The sequence below is a fragment of the Lolium rigidum genome, chromosome 7 (genome assembly GCF_022539505.1).
Source record: "Lolium rigidum isolate FL_2022 chromosome 7, APGP_CSIRO_Lrig_0.1, whole genome shotgun sequence".
Taxonomy (NCBI): Eukaryota; Viridiplantae; Streptophyta; class Magnoliopsida; order Poales; family Poaceae; genus Lolium; species Lolium rigidum.
The window spans coordinates 31,912,462-31,934,213 of NC_061514.1; the positions used below are offsets into that span (position 1 = coordinate 31,912,462).

Genomic DNA, 21,752 nt, shown 5'->3' on the forward strand with positions numbered 1-21,752 from the left:
TCCAGGTAATAACTATAGGCCATATCCTTATAATAATAGTAACGGTTATGGGAATTCTTATGGGAATTCTTACAACAATAATAGGAACACACCCCCTGGACTTGAAGCTATTCTTAAATAATTTATTAGTACACAAACTGCTTTTAACAAATCTGTTGAGGAAAAGCTTGATAAAATTGATATTCTTGCTTCTAGAGTTGATAGACTTGCCTCTGATGTTGATCTTTTGAAATCGAAAGTTATGCCTAATAGGGATATTGAAAATAAAATTGTTACTACAGCAAATGCCATCCAAGTTAGAATTAATGAGAATATAAGATTGATGGCTGAATTGCGAGCTAGGTGGGATAGAGAAGAAAATGAAAAACTAGCTAAAGAGAGTAATGTAGCTAAAGTTTGGACTATTACCACCACTAGTAATGCTAATGCTCCACATGTTGCTGCACCTCCTACTATTAATGGTAAAATAATTGGTGTTGGCAATGCTTCTACTCCTAATGCAAAGCGTGCAAAACTGCCGGAAACTGCTAAAACTGCTGAAACTGCCTGTGATAAAACTGCTGAAATTTTTTCCAACCTTAGGGATAATGATCCCATTGCTGTAGCTTATAATGATTTAGATTTTGATGATTGTCACATCTCTGAAGTTATAAAGTTCTTACAAAAACTTGCTAAGAGTCCTAATGCTAGTGCTATAAATTTGGGAGTGGTGTTTTGGAACATGGGAGCACATGCTCCCTATATTTTGAAATGCATCTTACACATATTTTAAATTTCAAAAAAGTTGAAACAAAAAATTCGCACATACATCTTCACGTGCTAAGCGCTCACAAAGTCGTTTCATAAAAAATAAACTTATCATGTGTCGTGTATAAAAAAGACAAAATTCAGTGCTAAAAACAGTGCTTTTCACAGAATAAGTTTTCTCTTTTTTACATAGGCCACAAAAAAAATTATTTTTTCGTGAAACTTGACGCACACACATATATTATGGAGATGTACATGTAGAATTTTTTTTCAAAATTTTTCCACACTTCAAAATATGTTTTCTTGGTAGAGGGAGCATACGCACCCGGGAGCCGAATTGAATTTCCGTATAAATTTGGCCTTTACAAAACATATTACAAATGCTCTCATAAAAGCTAGAGAAGAGAAACTAAAACTTGAAACTTCTATTCCTAGAAAGTTAGAAGATGGTTGGGAGCCCATCATTAAAATGAGGGTCAATGATTTTGATTGTAATGCTTTATGTGATCTTGGTGCAAGTATTTATGTTATGCCTAAGAAAGTCTATGATATGCTTGACTTGCCACCATTGAAAAATTGTTATTTGGATGTTAATCTCGCTGATAATGCTAAAAAGAAACCTTTGGAGAGAGTTGATAATGTTCATATTATGGTTAACAATAACATTGTCCCCGTTGATTTTGTTGTCTTGGATATAGAATGCAATGCATCTTGCCCCATTATATTGGGAAGACCTTTTCTTCGAACCGTTGGTGCTACTATTGATATGAAGGAAGGTAATATCAAATATCAATTTCCTCTCAAGAAAGGTATGGAACACTTCCCTAGAAAAAGAATGAAGTTACCTTTTGATTCTATTATTAGAGCAAATTATGATTTTGATGCTTCATCTCTCGATAATACTTGATATACACTTTCTGCGCCTAGCTGAAAGGCGTTAAAGAAAAGCGCTTATGGGAGACAACCCATGTTTTTACTACAGTATTTTTGTTTTGAATTTGAGTCTTGGAAGTTGTTTACTACTGCAACCTCTCCTTATCTTAGTTTTATGTTTTGTTGTGCCAAGTAAAGTCTTTGATAATAAGGTTCATACTAGATTTGGATTACTGCGCAGAAACAGTTTTCTTTGCTGTCACGAATCTGGGCATAATTCTCTGTAGGTAACTCAGAAAATTATGCCAATTTACGTGAGTGATCCTCAGATATGTACGCAACTTTCATTCAATTTGGGCATTTTCATTTGAGCAAGTCTGGTGCCTTAATAAAATCCATCTTTACGGACTGTTCTGTTTTGACAGATTCTGCCTTTTATTTCGCATTGCCTCTTTTGCTATGTTGGATGAATTTGTTTGATCCATTAATGTCCAAGTAGCTTTATGCAATGTCCGAAGTGTTAAGAATGATTGTGTCACCTCTGAACATGTTAATTTTTATTGTGCACTAACCCTCTAATGAGTTGTTTCGAGTTTGGTGTGGAGGAAGTTTTCAAGGATCAAGAGAGGAGTATGATACAATATGATCAAGGAGAGTGAAAGCTCTAAGCTTGGGGATGCCCCGGTGGTTCACCCCTGCATATATTAAGAAGACTCAAGCGTCTAAGCTTGGGGATTCCCAAGGCATCCCCTTCTTCATCGACAACATTATCAGGTTCCTCCCCTGAAACTATATTTTTATTCAGTCACATCTTATGTACTTTACTTGGAGCGTCTGTTTGTTTTTGTTTTTGTTTGAATAAATGGATCCTAGCATTCATTGTGTGGGAGAGAGACACGCTCCGCTGTTGCATATGGACAAATATGTCCTTAGGCTTTACTCATAGTATTCATGGCGAAGGTTGAATCTTCTTCGTTAAATTGTTATATGGTTGGAATCGGGAAATGCTACATGTAGTAATTCTAAAATGTCTTGAATAATTTGATACTTGGCAATTATTGTGCTCATGTTTAAGCTCTTGCATCATATACTTTGCACCCATTAATGAAGAAACACATAGAGCTTGCTAATTTGGTTTGCATATTTGGTCTCTCTAAAGTCTAGATAATATCTAGTATTGAGTTTTGAACAACAAGGAAGACGGTGTAGAATCTTATAATGTTTATAATATGTCTTTTATGTGAGTTTTGCTGCACCGTTCATCCTTGTGTTTGTTTCAAATAACCTTGCTAGCCTAAACCTTGTATCGAGAGGGAATACTTCTCATGCATCCAAAATCCTTGAGCCAACCACTATGCCATTTGTGTCCACCATACCTACCTACTACATGGTATTTCTCCGCCATTCCAAAGTAAATTGCTTGAGTGCTACCTTTAAAATTCCATCATTCGCCTTTACAATATATAGCTCATGGGACAAATAGCTTAAAAACTATTGTGGTATTGAATATGTACTTATGCACTTTATCTTTTATTAAGTTGCTTGTTGTGCGATAACCATGTTTCTGGGGACGCCATCAACTACTCTTTATTGAATATCATGTGAGTTGCTATGCATGTCCGTCTTGTCTGAAGTAAGAGAGATCTACCACCTTAATGGTTGGAGCATACATATTGTTAGAGAAGAACATTGGGTCGCTAACTAAAGCCATGAATCATGGTGGAAGTTTCAGTTTTGGACATATATCCTCAATCTCATATGAGAACACTAATTGTTGCCACATGCTTATGCATTAAAGAGGAGTCCATTATCCGTTGTCCATGTTGTCCCGGTATGGATGTCTAAGTTGAGAATAATCAAAAGCGAGAAATCCAAAATGCGAGCTTTCTCCTTAGACCTTTGTACATGCGGCATGGAGGTACCCCATTGTGACACTTGGTTAAAACATGTGTATTGTGATGATCCGGTAATCCAAGCTAATTAGGACAAGGTGCGGGCACTATTAGTATACTATGCATGAGGCTTGCAACTTGTAAGATATAATTTACATAACTCATATGCTTTATTACTACCGTTGACAAAATTGTTTCATGTTTTCAAAATAAAAGCTCTAGCACAAATATAGCAATCGATGCTTCCCTCTTTGAAGGACCATTCTTTTACTTTTATGTTGAGTCAGTTCACCTATTTCTCTCCACCTCAAGAAGCAAACACTTGTGTGAACTGTGCATTGATTCCTACATACTTGCATATTGCACTTATTATATTACTCTATGTTGACAATTATCCATGAGATATACATGTTACAAGTTGAAAGCAACCGCTGAAACTTAATCTTCCTTTGTGTTGCTTCAATACCTTTACTTTGATTTATTGCTTTATGAGTTAACTCTTATGCAAGACTTATTGATGCTTGTCTTGAAGTACTATTCATGGAAAGTCTTTGCTTTATGATTCAGTTGTTTACTCATGTCATTACCATTTTTTTGATCGTTGCATTCATTACATATGCTTACAATAGTATGATCATGGTTATGATGGCATGTCACTTCAGAAATTATCTTTGTTATCGTTTGCCTGCTCGGGACGAGCAGAACTAAGCTTGGGGATGCTGATACGTCTCCGACGTATCGATAATTTCTTATGTTCCATGCTACATTATTGATGATATCTACATGTTTTATACACATTATATGTCGTATTTATGCATTTTCCGGCACTAACATATTAACAAGATGCCGAAGAGCCGCTGTCTTGTTTTCTGCTGTTTTTGGTTTCAGAAATCCTAGTAACGAAATATTCTCGGAATTGGACGAAATCAACGCCCAGGGTCCTATTTTGCCACGAATCTTCCAGAAGACCGAAGGGGAAAGGAAGTGGGGCCACGAGGCGCCGACACACTAGGGCGGCGCGGCCGGCCCCCGGCCGCGCCGGCCTGGCGTGTGGGGCCCTCGTGTGGCCCCCGCGTTGCCCTTCCGCCTACTTAAAGCCTCCGTCGCGAAACCCCCGCATCGAGAGCCACGATACGGAAAACCTTACTGAGGCGCCGCCGCCGCCAATCCCATCTCGGGGGATTCAGGAGATCGCCTCCGGCACCCTGCCGAAGAGGGGATTCATCTCCCGGAGGACTCTTCACCGCCATGGTCGCCTCCGGAGTGATGAGTGAGTAGTTCACCCCTGGACTATGGGTCCATAGCAGTAGCTAGATGGTTGTCTTCTCCTCATTGTGCTTCATTGTTGGATCTTGTGAGCTGCCTAACATGATCAAGATCATCTATCTGTAATTCTATATGTTGTGTTTGTCGGCATCCGGTGGATAGAGAATACTATGTTATGTTAATTATCAAGTTATTACCTATGTGTTGTTTATGATCTTGCATGCTCTCCGTTATTAGTAGAGGCTCTGGCCAAGTTTTTACTCTTAACTCCAAGAGGGAGTATTTATGCTCGATAGTGGGTTCATGCCTCCATTAAATCTGGGACAGTGACAGAAAGTTCTAATGTTGTGGATGTGCTGTTGCCACTAGGGATAAAACATTGATGCTATGTCCGAGGATGTAGTTATTGATTACATTACGCACCATACTTAATGCAATTGTCTGTTGTTTTGCAACTTAATACTGGAAGGGGTTCGGATGATAACCTGAAGGTGGACTTTTTAGGCATAGATGCATGCTTGGATGGCGGTCTATGTACTTTGTCGTAATGCCCAATTAAATCTCACAATATTTATCATATCATGTATGTGCATTGTTATGCCCTCTCTATTTGTCAATTGCCCGACTGTAATTTGTTCACCCAACATGCTTTTATCTTATGGGAGAGACACCTCTAGTGAACTGTGGATCCCGGTCCTATTCTTTACATCTGAAATACAACTACTGCAATACTTGTTCTTTACTGTTCTCTGCAAACAATCATCTTCCACACAATACGGTTAATCCTTTGTTACAGCAAGCCGGTGAGATTGACAACCTCACTGTTTCGTTGGGGCAAAGTACTTTGGTTGTGTTGTGCAGGTTTCACGTTGGCGCCGGAATCCCTGGTGTTGCGCCGCATTACATTCCGCCACCTTCAACCTTCAACGTGCTTCTTGGCTCCTACTGGTTCGATTAAACCTTGGTTTCTTACTGAGGGAAAACTTACTGCTGTGCGCATCACACCTTCCTCTTGGGGTTCCCAACGGACGTGTCAATTATACGCGCATCAGCGACCATCTTTTCATTTTTAGCGTGCCCAAACGGTTTTTATTTGTGAAGCAACTACATGGGGCGCATTTTAGTATGACGTGAAACCTCCGTGCGATGATAGTAGACCACCTACGCACCACGTATCACATGACATGTGCACGCATTAGCTTTTTGGGAACCCATGCGGCTTCTGTCGGTGTCCCGCCGAATCCGCTAGAAACTGCCCGGATTTGAACTAGGGGTCAACTATCCGTCGCTCCAGAAATTCCGGAAAAAATGTTTTTAGTTTTACGACGCATCATTATATGTGTTAATTTTTGTCCGTTTAGTTTTTTCGCGAATGGGTGCACCCACACGCCCGGTACAGCGATACCGCATGTCCCGAGGGGGCTATTTTGGCCAGATGGTAATTTGAACGAAGTCAAAAAATCCCACGGAGCCGCGTGGCGTCATTTTATATGTCATAGTAACTATTCTGTTTGTCAAAACTGGGATGTGGCAATTATTTTGGAAAACCCTTCACGAAATGAGCTATCACGTTCGGAGTTCTATGGATTTCAGGGGAAATGAGGTGGGAAACGGTCTCGGCATGGCATAATTTGCTGTAACAAGGTCATATTTGGCACGTGTGTGGGCCCTAGGATGGTAAGCAATACCCCGGACGTGGATTTCTAATCCGACCCACGAGCGACCATTTTTTCATTTTTGGCGTGTGTGAAAGCCATGAAACCTCGAACATTATAGCTCATTTCTAAGAAAATTTATTTAGGTATTTGAAATATTCCATTTTTGATATTTTTCTATGATAGATCTTGTTTTTCTGCAAAATTTGATATATTATACTTATTTTTCTCAGTTAGAATGATTTAGTTATGTTTTTTTGAAGACTGCCATGGAGAAATAGGAAAAAGCTATGCCGACGGTTAAACCGTCGGCACAGGTCTATAGTGGAAAAAAAAAGAAATGTTGTGCCGACGGCCAGACTGGTCCTGTGCCGACGGTGACCGTCGGCACATCCAACCTGTACCGACGGCCAATTTAACGTCGACGGTCATCCTCGCCGCCGCGCTTTGGAGGCTACTGTGCCGACGGTTCCGACATTTGGCCATCGGCACATCGCCTGGCCGTCGGGCGTACGGCAATTCTCCCGTAGTGAGCGATTCCTGAGTCCTGAATTCCGGTGGCCGCCAAAACATGCTCGTGTGATATGCTTTGAGCCTTTGACCGATCGGTGTGGCTACCGCGCTTAGGGATCACAAATGTTGTCCGTCCACAATTGAGCAACCTGATTGCCCTCCTTCCTTTGCAGATTAATACCCGATGACGATTTGGCTTTCTTATCTAGCAGGCCAGATAACATCTCATTTTTCCTCCTGTCTCCAAAATTGTAGCACTGCAGAGCACAATCTGTGCTTCAGTATGGTCCAATGGTGCTTCAAGTAATGCATAAGAAAACTAAATCCTTTCTGTGCGTTATATATGTGTGGTACTGCTTGTCTTTTCCTAGAGTGCATGCGTCTAAGCTCTGAACCTTTGTACAAACTTAGAGCATCTCCAGTCGCGTCCCCCAAACCGTCCCCCAAAGCGCGCCGGATCGAGCGTTTGGGGGACGTGTTTTGTTCGTGCCGCGTTTGGGGGACGTCGCTCCCCAGCCGCGTCCCCAAACGCCGCCCCCAATCAGAAATTCAAATAGATGCATTCAAAAGAGATCGTTCCCGCCGGTTCGTCGCGATCGAGTAGCGGCGATCGATCAAAGTACTGGGCGCGCGATCATATTACGGACCGGTGGTGCATGCAAATTAGAAGAAGGGGTTGGTCGACGGCGTCGTGTCCTGAGTCGACGCAGGCCCGTCGAGCACGACGACCTCGTCGCGATCTGCCTGTTCCTGTGCATGGTGCGTCCGCTCCGTCGCCGACGCGGAGGCCGACGCAGGTGTAGCAGATAGAAGACGCGTCAGCCCGCTCTTGCTGCGCTGCCGCTGCCGCCGATGCCGATGCCGCTGCCGGGGCCGCCGCGTCCGCCGCCGCCATTTTGGCTTCGATGTCGTCGAGGATCTGGCCTTTGAAGAAGTTGTGCGCCGCTCGCGTCCGGGGAGACATTCCCTCCGTCGACGTTCTCGGCAGGGACATGTCGTCCCTGCGTTTCTTGAGCTCCGGCTTCTCCTCTTGCCTCTTGAGCAGCTCGGCCCACCTTTGGTCGGCCTTCTTGTCGCGGGAGATAAAGGTCGAGGAGACGTCGGCGAGGCATTTCGTGATCGACGCCTGCGTCTTCTCAGACGACGCAGCGTCGGCCAAGGCGGCCTTGGCAGCCTTGTTGCCAATAGGACGCCCTGCCGACGTTGCCAGCGGCGCGTCCAGATCAATGGCGTCCTTCCCCTTGGACAACGACAGGCGCGTCAACTTCCATTTCTCATTCATTTTGAGCTTGCCATAGCAATGCGTCAGCGCGAAAGACTTGTGACCTTCCGAGTACTTGGCGTACAATTCCATAGCCCGATCAAACTAACCAAAGGAAGCAGAGTCATTTCATCGAACACAATGTGGGCGCTACGGATTATGGAAGAAACGATCGTACCGGTTGGCCGACGTCGGCGCCGCCTGTCGCCTCCGGTCTCTAAGTCGTGATGGTACCCATGGAAGGAGTTCACCGACGCCCGGATGATGGCCCATCGCGTCGACATTGCCTTCTCGGCTCCTCTTCATTGGCACTTTCCGGTAGTCGCCGTTGATCGGCTTGCGCTCATCGAACTCGGCTTTGATCCTCGCCCAATACTTCCCGCCTTTTTGGTTGGCGCCGATGATGGAGTCATGGCTCACCGTCGCCCACGACTCGCACGGACAAAGATCTTCCGGAACCGTCCACTTCGGGCCTCGTGTGCCCGACGCCTTCTTCTTCTTCTTCTTCTTCGTCCTCACGCCGTCCGCGTCTACCTCCACGAGATCATCGTCACCGGCACCCTCGTCGTCCTCTTCCTCGCCGCCCTCTTCCTCGCCGCCCTCTTCGTCCTCAACGTCGTCCTCCTCGTCGTCCTCCACCCCGTCCTCTTCCTCGTCGTCCTCCTCCTCAACCCCGTCGTCCTCCTCGGCACCGGCGCCGTCGTATTCGAGCGGACCCCTGCGGCCGGTGAAAGGGCCGCCGTCCGGACCGGGTCCCGGCTCGCGTTGCTCGTACGCCGGGGAGTAGAGGTTGTTGGGGTTGAAGCCGCCGTGCGGCAGCGCATCCCGGTAGTGCGGCGACAAGTTAGGCGTCACGCACCCGGGAGTGGCGGAGGGGCCGTCGTTGTAGAAGGCGGCTTGCGACGGAGAGAAGACTCCCGGAACGTACACCGGCACGTTCGTACTATATGGGCTCGCGTTGGTGGCGGCGATACACCCGGCGATTATGCGCGCGGTGCGGCGCGCCGCCGAGCCTTCTTCTCCGGCTCCGCCGCCCTCCGTCCTTTCCGCTCCGCCGTCGATAGCTTCCGGCGCGAGCAATCTTGCTTGTCATTCATCTTCGGTCATGCCTTCGAGGCTTCTTCTTCGCAGCCGGCGCCTTCCGCGGCTTCGCGAACGGCGCTTTCGCCCCTATCGTCGCATTGCCCGGCGGCTTCTTGGCCTCTTTCTTCGCCATCTTTTTGGGGGCTGTCGGCGGCGCCATGGAATGGGGAGAGGGTAGCGGCGGCGGGTGCACGACGGGAGGGAGAAAGAAATCGGCGGGATAGGAGAAATGAATCGGCGGCAGGATATGTTTTGGGAGGCCCGTGCGCGGCGGTATAGGCGCGATTTGGCGGGAGCGGCGGGATTTGGCGGGAGTGTGAGACGAATTTTCCCTCGTGCCGGCCGACGCGTCGGGCCCGCGTCGCGTTGGCCTCGCGTTTCGTTGTGTCCGGCGTCCCCGGTGCGTCCCCTGTGGGACGGGGACGGGCTCGGGCGCCGGACACCGTATCGGGGCGCGCCGGACAAAAAGGGCTTTGGGGGACGCGGCTGGAACGCTTTTTTTGTCCGGCGCGCCCCAAATCGTTTTGGGGGACGGTTTGGGGGACGCGACTGGAGATGCTCTTAGACTTTGAATCCGATGCTTGAACCTGAAATATTCTCTGGATTTTCTTATACCAAGTACCAGCATGCTAGCACCTAGTAGAAATACATGCACAACACATCAACATCGCAGGCAATTCGATTGTGTAAGCATTTAGCAGGTGAGCTCACCATTTATTCAGTTGTCTAAGCAGTACTGTGATAATCGACTCTTCAGTGCAAGAATCAGGTTTAGTAATTTACCACCAGCATCTCAGACTTGCAAGTTAAAATTCTGAATTTTGTGCTCACCAAAACATGTTCGCCAATTCTGAACCTAGCTGAATGACTAAGGTCAACTGAAAATCCCAATATTTTGGTCGCTGCCATCACAGGACACCACCGATTGCAAGACATATCGGTCGATGTACTGAGTGTGGAGAGTGGACGGCCGGAACAACATGTCCGTGACCCGGCTTAATCTCAGCACGGGTGTGGTGCGGCGCGGTGGAGACGAATGCGGCCGTGCTTCACCGTCAAGCATGAAACGCGTATCACCTGCGGCCGCGCGGCGAGTGGCAGAGCTCGATCATATCATCCACCCACCGATGGGCTGCACATCAAATCAAACTCGCTACGCCAAACAGTAAGTACACGTACGTTTGTCTGTCTCGAGGCTAGATCCATTGATAATTGGATATACCAGGCTCCCGTGAGCTGATCCGCCGATCAAGCTGAGCTGAGTATAACGATTAACGAACGCCGTGGCGACCAGGGAATCGTCGGCACCCGTCCAGTTGATCCGGCTTCAGAATCAGCTGGTGAGTGGATCCACCCGGACATTCGTCCTCTCCGCTTCCAAGCGCCCTCGGTTTAGAGCGCCAAACCAAAACAACTCTTGATAAAGAAACCAAAAACAGCACTTGTACCCTAAGTCCCTAATCCTAATGCTGCCCCGTGATCAAATTATGTGCCGCGAAATGTGGATACCCACTCTGTCTGATACTGACATGTACGGAGTATGTATGTACACTTGTCATTTGATGGAGGTTTCCTTCCTCCTGTTGGCCGCTCTACTGTTCTTGGCGTCCATGCCAGTACCTGTTGGCTGGCTCTCCAGCTAGACTTCCTGTGGCCGACGACCAAAAGGAAGATTTTGAACAAGATCAGTTGCTACCGGAAGGAGTAGTAGCATGGCTTTAATGCGTTCGTCCAATTAGGTGGAGGGTTTTGGATTAAAACTCGTAGAATTCGACTACTCTGCTAACAGCCATAGCTTCAGCAGAGTCAAGAATCAAGACTCAAGACCAGTTCGGGTCCCGTGTCTTCACTCTTAGTGTACGTCTTCCAAACCCAAGTGGCTAACTAACACCATAAACATGGTGGGTGTACTTGGTGGTAGCATCTAGACCGCACACAATATTGAATTTGCTGCACACATTTTTGTCTGAACCAACACAAGAGGCAGTTATATACAGTATGCTAACACCTGTGAGTCGAGACTTGATTCCAACCATAGGCCATAGGTAGGTAGCTAATTAAGCTAGCAGCAGCATTCTAGCTGCATGTTGTTCTTGACGAGCTTGGAGGCATCTGCGTGCACACGTAGCATTACCTTGTCTTGGCATCAATTAGCACTCTTAAGTTTCTGTCCACCCTTCAATCGGTTTGTCTCATAGTACGAGCTACTATCTGCTTAGCCTATTAAAAAAGTTCATGTTGCTTAATCAGGGGCTAATTAACATGGGATTGGAAACTAATCCCATGGCAAATCTTGCCATATGCTCATTGCTTATTTGTGGTGGGGGGCGGACAGCTTGGCCCTTAACCAGGATGCTGTTGTCTTGCGTGTTGGTTCTTCTTCATGTATGAAGGTTCTTCCGCTACATGACTACATCCATTGACATGTCACCAAAAAGGTGTATGCAATGGTCCATGCTCGAACTCACTGGTCTTTTGGCACCATCACACTTTAGGTTCCACATAATCAAGGGCTAGGGAACAAGGTTGTGTGATCCAGTGATAATCTATGTTTATTAATTAGGGAGGAGAGGAGACAGTTCCAAACTTTGGATAATCTGGCATGACTTACTTTCATACCCTTAAATTCTATCAGATCCTGACAAAACCGCAATCACATAAGTTAAAATATATGGAAGATGTGTACTGATGTGTCATGCTGCCCTAGTTTATAGGTTCCAAATAATTTAGCTACCAAATGGTGCTAGCTACAAGGTTATGTGATCCAGTGAAAATCTCCATTTCTTAATCAGAGAGGAGAGGAGACAGTTCCAAATCTTGGATAATCTAAGTCACTATTTGGTTTTTGTACTTATATAGACATTGCAATTGAATCAGACCCTCACATAGACCACAATCACGGGTAAGTCAAATATGCAGGATGGTGTACTCAAGGATCTGTCATGTTGTCCTAGGCTTATTATTTCTTTCAGAGGATGCAGGTTTGGGTTATGGTGTAAAAAGGAAACAAATGATGCATCTTGCTGAACTTTTACATATTGAGTTGGAATTCAACAATCGTTTCTTATCCCCTTCGCCCTTTTGCATTCATATTTTCTATTTTCTTCTTTTTGATTTATTTACCTTTTTACTTGCATGTTTAATTTTAATTTTGCATTGATAAAAAGGTAACACAAGAATATTAGAGAAACATTTTATTTTATTTTGTGTGGAACTTTTTTGGTTTTCTTTTGGATTTTCACAGGTTATTCACTTTAAGTGACATAGCAATGGGAAGCCTAGCATGGATATGACTTGAGTACAAGCGCCAACAAGTGAGAGGAGGTATCACATTCCTATTTTCACATCTCTTGTAAGTTTATTCTTGATCACATTATTATTTATTTGGTTGCACTCGAGGCTCGCTCCCCGCTTAGAGCATCTCTAGCAGAGCCCGTAAAAGGCCCAAAACCGAATAATAACCGCCAGTTTACGGGTTCGGGCTGAAAAACAGCGCCGATCAGTGACCGTAAATGGCCAAAATCGAAAATATTTTTTCGGGCTGCGTTCGGTTCGCTCCGTCGGCCTGTATTTGTAGGGGTCGAAGGAGCGAACCGAACGCAGCCCGAACACAATCCCTAATTTGCGCGCGAGGGAACTTTCAGCTCCTCCCAACCGCCGCCGCCCCCACCGATCTGTGCGCCCTCACCTTCCTCTGCGCCGCCACCCTCCGATTTGTCCCCGATGAGTCTCGAATCGACCCCGCCGGCCGCCGTTGCTACCGCGCAGGCGCCGCCACCCTCTCCCGTGGTCGTGGGAGCTTCCGCCGCTCCACCAACAACCCCGGCGACCGCTCCCACCCCTGTGACCCCCGCGGATGTTGCTTCGACGGTCGCGTCGACGACGGCGTTGAAGAGGCGGCGCGCGGGAACTCATCTGGTCCCGCAAGCCGGTGCCGCGGCGGTTAACGGTAATGGGTCGGCGGTGCAGCCGAAGGCGGCCCGTGCGAGACCGAAGAGTTTGGGTCCGAAAAGGACCAAAGTGAAGGCGGCGACTGGCCGTGGCCCCGCGCCTCCCTACCCATCTCCGCCAACGCCGCCACCGCTGCCTCCGGAAGCCACCGCGAACGCCGCCCAGGACGTGCTCGACGACGGGTCAACAAGGTACACACGAACTCTTCTTCCGTATTTTCGATTGCGAGTAGATACTGAGGCCTCGTCAAATTAGGAAGAGCAGCTCGTGAAGAGGCAACTGGTGCAGCTGATGTGACTCCAGGAGGTGGTGGCGATGGTGCCGATGGCGGGCCAACCTCGGTTTGATGCCGGCGGTGAGAGGAGAGGGGGAACTATGAACTGTGTCATTTGATTCTGTCATTTGATGTCTGCACTATGAACTATGCATGAATTGTTTGCATTTTATCGTGATGTTTCTTCGATCATATGCTAAAATAATGTTATAAACCCTGTTTTTACGGGTTCGGATGCCGCTCGCGCAGAACAGAGCCCGTAAACCAAACTGTAAAACAGAATTCTGCGCCAGCCATTTTACGACCCGAATACGCGAGTTCGGTGAACTGAACTCGCCTTTTTGGGTTCGACTTTTTACGGGCTGTGCTAGAGATGCTCTTTAGCTTGTTGTCTTATAAACTTTGGTCCAATTCTAGTGTCACTACTTTAGTTTCTACTTATGGACATGAAAACCTCTTTTGTAGCCCGGGCTACATGTAGCCTGGTTTTTCTTTTCTTTCAAAAACTTCAAAACTTTTGATTTTATAGATCTAGAAAATTTTGAAAAAATACGTAGACGTAGAGAATGTTGGAATCTATCAATGTGTAAATTTTCAGATTAAAATTCATTGTATTTTGACCTCGGTAAAAATGATAAAATCTCACAGAATGACAAAATCAAGATTATAGTGTACTGTTCAGTACTATTCACCAATGATGAAATCAAGATTTGTTATTTTGTTGAGTCCAAAATACAACATATTTCATTCTGAAAATTTACACATTGGTAGATTCCAACATTCTCCACGTCATGATTTTTTTCCAGATTTTTTTAACATGTCTAAAATGAATTTTTTATAGATTCAAACAACGGTTTAAGTGTAGCTCGGCCTACGTTTCGCCACTCTCCTTATGGACATTGCTTTTTAGTTTGAAAAGAACTACATTGGGGACAACTCCTATAATTTTAAGAACTTGAAAAAGAATCAATGTGATGACTTCGGTGCCTTATACTTGTCTTAAGGATTTAATCTTGGACATGATCAACCCCATGGAGCTTAATTTGATTGACTTGATAAGCACTTGTTAAAATAGAATTGTTTGAAAGAATGAATTTCTAGCGTGGTTGAGATGTATATCGAGACTTGGCTTGTTCATTAAAATAAGATATCGCTTTATGTGCGTCTCACAACACTTTCGCACTCCATACGACTAACAACTCTCTGGCTTTGAACAATCTACCCGAGTTAATCTCGAATTTTTTCTATGAGTTGATTATAGATATGTAGCATCAATTTCTATGATGGAACAATTTTAATCCTCGTGGGTTTGTGCAATAAGCGAAAGTTTGAGTTTAAAATCCAAAATCATTCCTGTACAATCTCGATTAAACTAACTGTTGTCATCATCTCACTGCAAAAGGATTGAATTTCTAGAAAAGCAAGGAAAATATTGGGTGTTTGAGAGTCACAATTTTTGTAGTGGGAGTTAATGAGTTACTCGAATTTATATCTATTTCGACATTACTTGAGCACCCTTATTATGACAAAGCATTCCTTGCTAAAATTGATTTTACTCTTACTAAAAGAGAGGCGATAAAAGATTTGATTCACAAGCCTAACTGAATTCTCGACACTTGCTTATGGGGCAAAGATTTATTTGCCATCAAGTTACCCGTGGTTAGGAAGCAAGCTTAGATGCAACCGTTCAAAAAATTTATGGTCATGTTTAAGGTTGCAAGATTTGTGAAGATGGAATAATACATCATCTCGGACTTGTGAGTTGTTCTACCCAAGTTTTATTCGTTGTTATTAATATTTATCACTTTGTCACTCGACGGAGAGTAACAACTAAGCTTGGGATGTTGATAGCTCCACATATTGACAATTTTTACCGATGGTTTTTTTACTGTGAAACCGTAGGGGAAACCCCTACGGCGTGATTTCCCTTTTATATAATCAAAGCCCAAGGATGAAAATAGTTTAATACATCAAGGTGGAGGAAGTTTACTAAGGATTTTCCATTGGTTTTTTACTTGGTTTGGTTGGTTTTCATCTTTCAAGTAATGCTAATATCGAAACCTTGTTTTATAATGTGACGTTCAGGGTCTGGACACTTTTAGAAGGATCCAAGGATGTTTACGAGCTGATTGGAACAAATCAAGAAGTTATATAATTAAAGACTTTCTGATTCAAGGCTCTAGCAACCTTAACGAGCATCAGTACGGGCATGGCCTGCTCGTACGTCCTTCTCGTACGGCCTGCCCGTACCATATGCCACCGCTTTCACCAGATCAATACAAATACTTTTCGTGAAGGAATCATATCGAGGAGAGACACATAGCCGCCAAAAACCATTTGAGAAGAGAGGAAGAAGATATCTGAAGGAGGAGAAGAATTTCATCGATCATCTCCAAGATCTCCAACCTCTAGATCATTCACTCATTCATCATTCCCCTTGTGCTAGGTAGAGAGAGATTCACGCTTGTAAGATTAGGGTTTGAGACTCTATTCATATTTTGGTTGTATTGGACCCAATCTTCCTTCTGATTGTGATTTGGTACGATAATATCAAGATGAACCCTATTTGCATTATGATCATATCATTGTGTCATTCTCCTCGCATGTGCGAGTATACCTCCATAGGCATTGGACATGTAGGGAATTGGTGAGATGTGATGAGCCTAAATTAATTTCCATCTATTTGTGTTTATCGTTGTGATTATTCTATGTGATAAAGATTGTTTATGTTTGCATAATGCTTGTTGTATACTTTAAGGGTCCAAACAACATGATCCTGAGATCTCATAGACATGAACTTGTTTGCTAGTGAATAGGCGACCCCTGAGTGGCACGGCCGATATCATAGGGGAGCTAGTATAACTCGAGAAGTACGAGGAACCATGAAGTTTAAAGCCTTGATCTGATCTCACAACCTTAGTTGTTGTGCTCACCATAGCTTGTGGCAACAGGCAAAAGGATCATTGGAGTCAAGCGAATCTACCAAGAGGAGTCTTGAAATCTCACGAGTTGCACGTATAGAAGAAATATAATCAGAGCTCTTAGTTTTTTCAACATACCATTTTCACGTACTCAAGTGTAATTTCAGTTAGAACTTTGGGGTATCTAGTAATTAGTAATGAAGTATCTTAAATGATAAAGAGGTATATTAGATTCATCTATGTGGTGTATGAAATCTGGAAGTATGTACTCACAGGTCCACGGGACCATTTTCCTTCATATATTACCTTTATCAAAAAAAAAAAATCCCCATACTCTTAGGTTCTGATGTGAAGGTGCAGTGACAATGTTACCAATCCATATTTTTTGAAACAGGGGCAAAAGATTCCCAATCTATTGATTAAAAAAGTGTGTTTTGGACAAGATAGTCCCTACAAGTTATCAATCATTGCCACGTCCTCTCAAAAATCTAGCATGTAGATCCTGTGTGTGATGTACCTCTCTGAACAGTGGTGAAGCCCAACTCACATAGTGCACCCTATGAATATGATCCTCAACAAACAAAGGAGGGTGGCATTTTGTTTGCCAGCTCTACGTGAACAAGATTCTCAATAGAACAGGAATCAAATTGTTTCCCATGAAATATGCGCCAAGAATTTGCGCATTTCCAAACATACCGTTGGGCATTCAGTTTGAAAACTAACAGTATGAAGATGAGAAATGACACATGTGACGGAGAGAGTGAAGAAGATTTCGTTGCATGTTGCATGTCATGATGTGAAGCTGCAGCCACCAGTGACAATGTCGTCAATCAATCGCTGCCACGTCCACTATAATCTACCATGCCGATCATGAATAGTGCTAAAACTCAACGGACACAGTGCCCCAATGAACAAGATCCTCAACAGAACTATACATTTTGTTTGCTTGCTCTGGTGCATTCAGAAGGCAGGGTGTCCTTTTTGCACTCCATCAATTGCTACTCTGAAGTTTGAACTTCAGAGGCCAGCACTATAAAGAGTTCAGAGACCCTGGGCCTGGAGAGCCTACCCGGGCCAAAACATGTTTTTGTTTTTTTCCTATGAATCATGAGGAGCTCCATAGATTTTTCATCCAGATGACACATGCGCTCAGTCTGTCATGTACCACTTGATCGCACTGTGACCTTGTGAGTGTGCCAGGTGCCCACATCCAACTAAACCGAGCAAGCAAATCTTCTCAGCCCTCTCGTCTCCACGGATATATTACTCGCTTCCGTCCAGTTCACAGGGTGCACGTCCCATTGCTTCCATTGATCTCCTTTCTGTGATCTCAAGAACCATGGACGAGGCCGGTGACCTCAAGGTGCACGTCAATGGCCATCACACACTTCTTCTCCACCAGGTACGCGCGCGCTCCATGATTTTCCTCGGATCAATCGAGAAAACATATTGTTTTTTGATTGCAATATAGCTTCTCACGGTTGCTGTTTGGTTGGTTGACAGAGCGTCGTGTGCGCCTTCTCGGGGAGGCTGAGGGCAATGGTGGCGCAGGAGAAGAAAAGGATGAAGCCGGCGAGCAGAGGAGCAGGAGGAGGAGCAGAGGCGTCAATGGCCATCGAGCTCGCCGGCTTCCCTGGAGGCGCCGAGGGGTTGGAGCTAGTGGTCCGGTTCTGCTACGACAGTGGACGTCTCCCGCCGCTACGCCCCACCGACCTCCCGCTCGTTCACTGCGCCGCCTCGTTCTTGGACATGACCGAGGAGGTGCGGGCCGGCAACCTCCTCGTCCAGGCGGAGGCCTTCGTCGACGACGGCCTCTGCCACTGGACGTGGGCCGACGTGCTCGCCGCCGTCAAGAGCTGCGAGGCGCCCTTCTCCTCCGGTCTCCTCGACAAGCTCCTCTCCGCACTGTTCTCCAGGATCGCAGTAGGCGCGGAGACGCTTACCCGCTCGTCGTCATCGACGTGTTCCTCCTCGTCGCCGGACACGGCCGGCGGCCGGCCGTCGTCCGCTGCCAGGACGGCGGAGTCAATGAAGCCGTCGTGCCTGGTCGGCGGCAGGGAGTGGTGGTTCGACGACGTGGCGTCGCTGTCCCCCGCGACTGTCGAGAAGGCGATGCGGGTGATCGGCTGCTACGGCGCCGAGAACAAGAACCTGACTTTGACGCGGTTCCTGCTGCACTACCTCCGCCGCGCCGCAACGCTCCGCAAGGCCGACGACCAGGGCTGCCTCTCCGGCCTGGCCGATACGGCCGTGCATGGCGTGGAGCTTGGCGGAGGGGCCGCGGCGTTCTCCTGCCGAGGCCTCTTCTGGGCGCTGCGGGTCGCGTCGGCAGCTGGGATGAGCAGGGAGTGCAGGCGTAAGCTGGAGAGGCTCGTGGGAAAGATGCTGGACCAGGCCACGCTCGATGACCTCCTTGTCTCCGGCGACGGCGGCGGCGTGTACGACGTGAGCCTGGTCATAAGGCTCGTCAGGGTGTTCGTGAGCTCCGTGAAGGAGGAGAAGGAGGCCACCTCGCCGTCGCCGCTGTCGTCATCGTCGCGGGAGAGGATGAGGAAGGTTGGGAGGCTGCTGGACAAGTACCTCGCCGAGATCTCGCCGGACCATGGGCTGGGCGTGTCCAGGTTCCTCGCCGTCGCCCAGAGCCTGCCGGACTCTGCCAGGGACTGCTACGACGGTGTGTACAGGGCACTGGACATCTACCTCGAGGTAATTATCTCATTTCTCTGTCCAATTTAAATTTCTGAAGATTCGTATCAGAAAACGTAGTGTGTTGGTTGTATTATTCGAAACTGAATTTCTCAAGCAAAAAAAAAGTTTAACTCGTGATGATTGGGAAGATGATTACTGGGAGGTAAAGGACAGCAGACAGAGTGCAGGCACAGGCACCGACATTTTCACCTGGGAGGGACAGTGAATATTCTCTCTCAGTCTATCATGGGATCATGATGACCGATGACTTGTCTGCGCTACAAATTGTTTTCACTGAAATATTCAAATGATCGTAGTACCAATTTTCATTTGACCAATCATGATCCTAATCTCTGTTGCAGCTTACTGTGCACAATTTTTTTATCAGGATTTTTGCCAAGCAACTGAGTATATAGTTTGATAGTGCCATGATGCTATCATGGGATGCTAAAGATCATGGACACATGGATTATGTAGTGGTACTTTTGTGTTACGGAGGATGTACCAATTTCCTTATGCCATGCACGCCTTTAGCACTTTTTGAATGTGCTCTGTGCGCTAGCTTTTGGTCCATCAGATCTGAATACCTTGTCACTAGCCCACACCACACCACTCCACTTTCCTGCGTTATCCCCTTCGTTATCCCTTCATCATGTGATTCAATTTTGTCAGACTAAAATGAATCCACCTCCAAAGCCATAGAGTCAATCCCATTCAACATGCTGAATTGGGTATCTGAATGTACTCAATTGTCCCAGACAACTAGTAGCAGCAACTGGAAGAGTCCTCTGCTTTCACCGAGTTAGGACAGCATTTTCTTCTGCCATGTCTGTCGAACAACAAATTTATTTGCAATCGATGCAGCCACCACTGTAACTTCAACATTTTACATTTACCCTGTCTGCATGTAGTGTACTTTCGGCTTCGTGTTCATGAGTCTATCAAATCGGTTTGCCTTTATCTCACTTAGATCTTGTCTTTGTTTTAGTACTGGTGATAGCTACAAGTAGCCTTTTCTTTGAGTGTCCCTTCGGCCAAGTGCCAGATGGCCTTTGGAGTTTTCTAGTATGTTTTTTCTCTTTGATCACGTCCGTCCCTTTCATGTTTGTTCTTCCTGCTTTAGTTTCCCTCCCATCCACGGCATTCCTTTGGAGCGTGTTAGCGAACAAAAGACATGCTGCATATATTGTCCTTATGTGCAATTGACTAACATCATAAACGGAACGTCATCTTTCTTATGCAACTTAATTTATAAGCTCCTCTTTGTTACTGGACTTCATATAGCATATGTACACCCTCTGATGGAAAATAGATGGCTACCTATAAAATATTTTGTACCTTGGAAGATGTGTTACTTGTATTTTGCATATATAGAATAATGTATCCTCCTTGTTGACATGCAGTCTCATGCTGCCTTGACCATCGAGGAGCGGGGGACTTTGTGCCGGTGCCTCAACTATGGAAAATTGACACTCGAGGCGTGCAAAGACCTGGCCAAGAACCGGCGGATTCCGGCTGGCATCGCCGTGCAAGCTTTGTCCTCGCAGCGGGTGCCCAAGCTCCCAAATCCACTCTCGCCGTCACAAACGCCCAGACGGGTCGTGGTGGACGAGGAGAAGGAGGCACTGAGGGTGGACCTACAGAAGATGCAGGGCCGGGTGGTGGAGCTAGAGACCGCGTGCAAGGAGATGATGGGCCACGTAAAGGTATCTCGGACGGTGGCCAACAAGTCCTTCGGTGGCAGGGGCTTGCCTTGGATGTGCTAGCAGCAGCTAGTTAATGGAGGTGTAATATTTTTTTGGGTGACATGGCTTGCTTATTTTCTCTCTTGATATTTTGTACAGATTTTGTTGTGTTCATCTTTTCTTTTTAATAGTACTAGTTGTACTAGTACCGTCTTGAGTCAGTCGGTCGATTGAGTTTCTTTTTTGTTTAATTTGTGACTTTGTGAGCAAGGTCGGCAGGGATGGAGTTTTCGCCCGGTCATCAAACTTTCGGCCCAGACGCAAACCTCAACCCATTTACATGGGCTAATCATATATTATATGGCCCATTTATACCGTCGGATCACTTATGCATGCACCTCCTAATGAGGGAAATCCTATTCATCACCAGCAGGTGATGAGTACAAACCATCGCCCGTGTGATTCAGCTAACGGGGTGAGTTTGGGCCGCTGCCCATCAACAGGCAGGGAGCCAGTAGGCCTCGGTTTTCTCTGGTTTTTCTTGGGTTTCGGTTTTCTTTCGATTTTTCTTTGATTTTTTCTTTTTTCTGTTTTTCTTTTTAACAAATTTTAAAGTGGAGCAAATTTTAAAGTTAAGAAAATTTCAAATTCGAACAAATTTCAAAGTAAGCAAATTATAATCTGAGCAAATTTCAAATCTAAGCAAATTTTGAATCTGGGCAATTCTTGAATCTAAGAAAGTTTAATAGCTCGATGCCAGAATGATAAAAAGCTTAACACCTCTTATTTTACTTTTTCACTATTTTGAAATACGAAAAAGATCCAAGTATAAAATGCTTGAAATCTAAGCACTTTTCAAATATGAGAAAATTTCAAATCTAAAGAAATTCGAATTTGGTAAATTTTGAAACAACCGAACTAATGGGCTAAGCCCATTAATGAG

General features: G+C 45.6%; 1 protein-coding gene across 1 annotated transcript; it reads left to right on the forward strand.

The window, feature by feature from the left end:
• Nucleotides 1-17,770: 17,770 nt before the first annotated feature.
• Nucleotides 17,771-20,989, forward strand: LOC124679223 (BTB/POZ domain-containing protein At1g50280-like). Its single transcript, XM_047215018.1, has 3 exons — nt 17,771-17,838; nt 17,940-19,142; nt 20,528-20,989. The coding sequence occupies exons 1-3, from the start codon at nt 17,776-17,778 to the stop codon at nt 20,888-20,890; spliced, it is 1,629 nt and encodes a 542-aa protein (XP_047070974.1). The 5' UTR covers nt 17,771-17,775; the 3' UTR covers nt 20,891-20,989.
• Nucleotides 20,990-21,752: the final 763 nt, after the last annotated feature.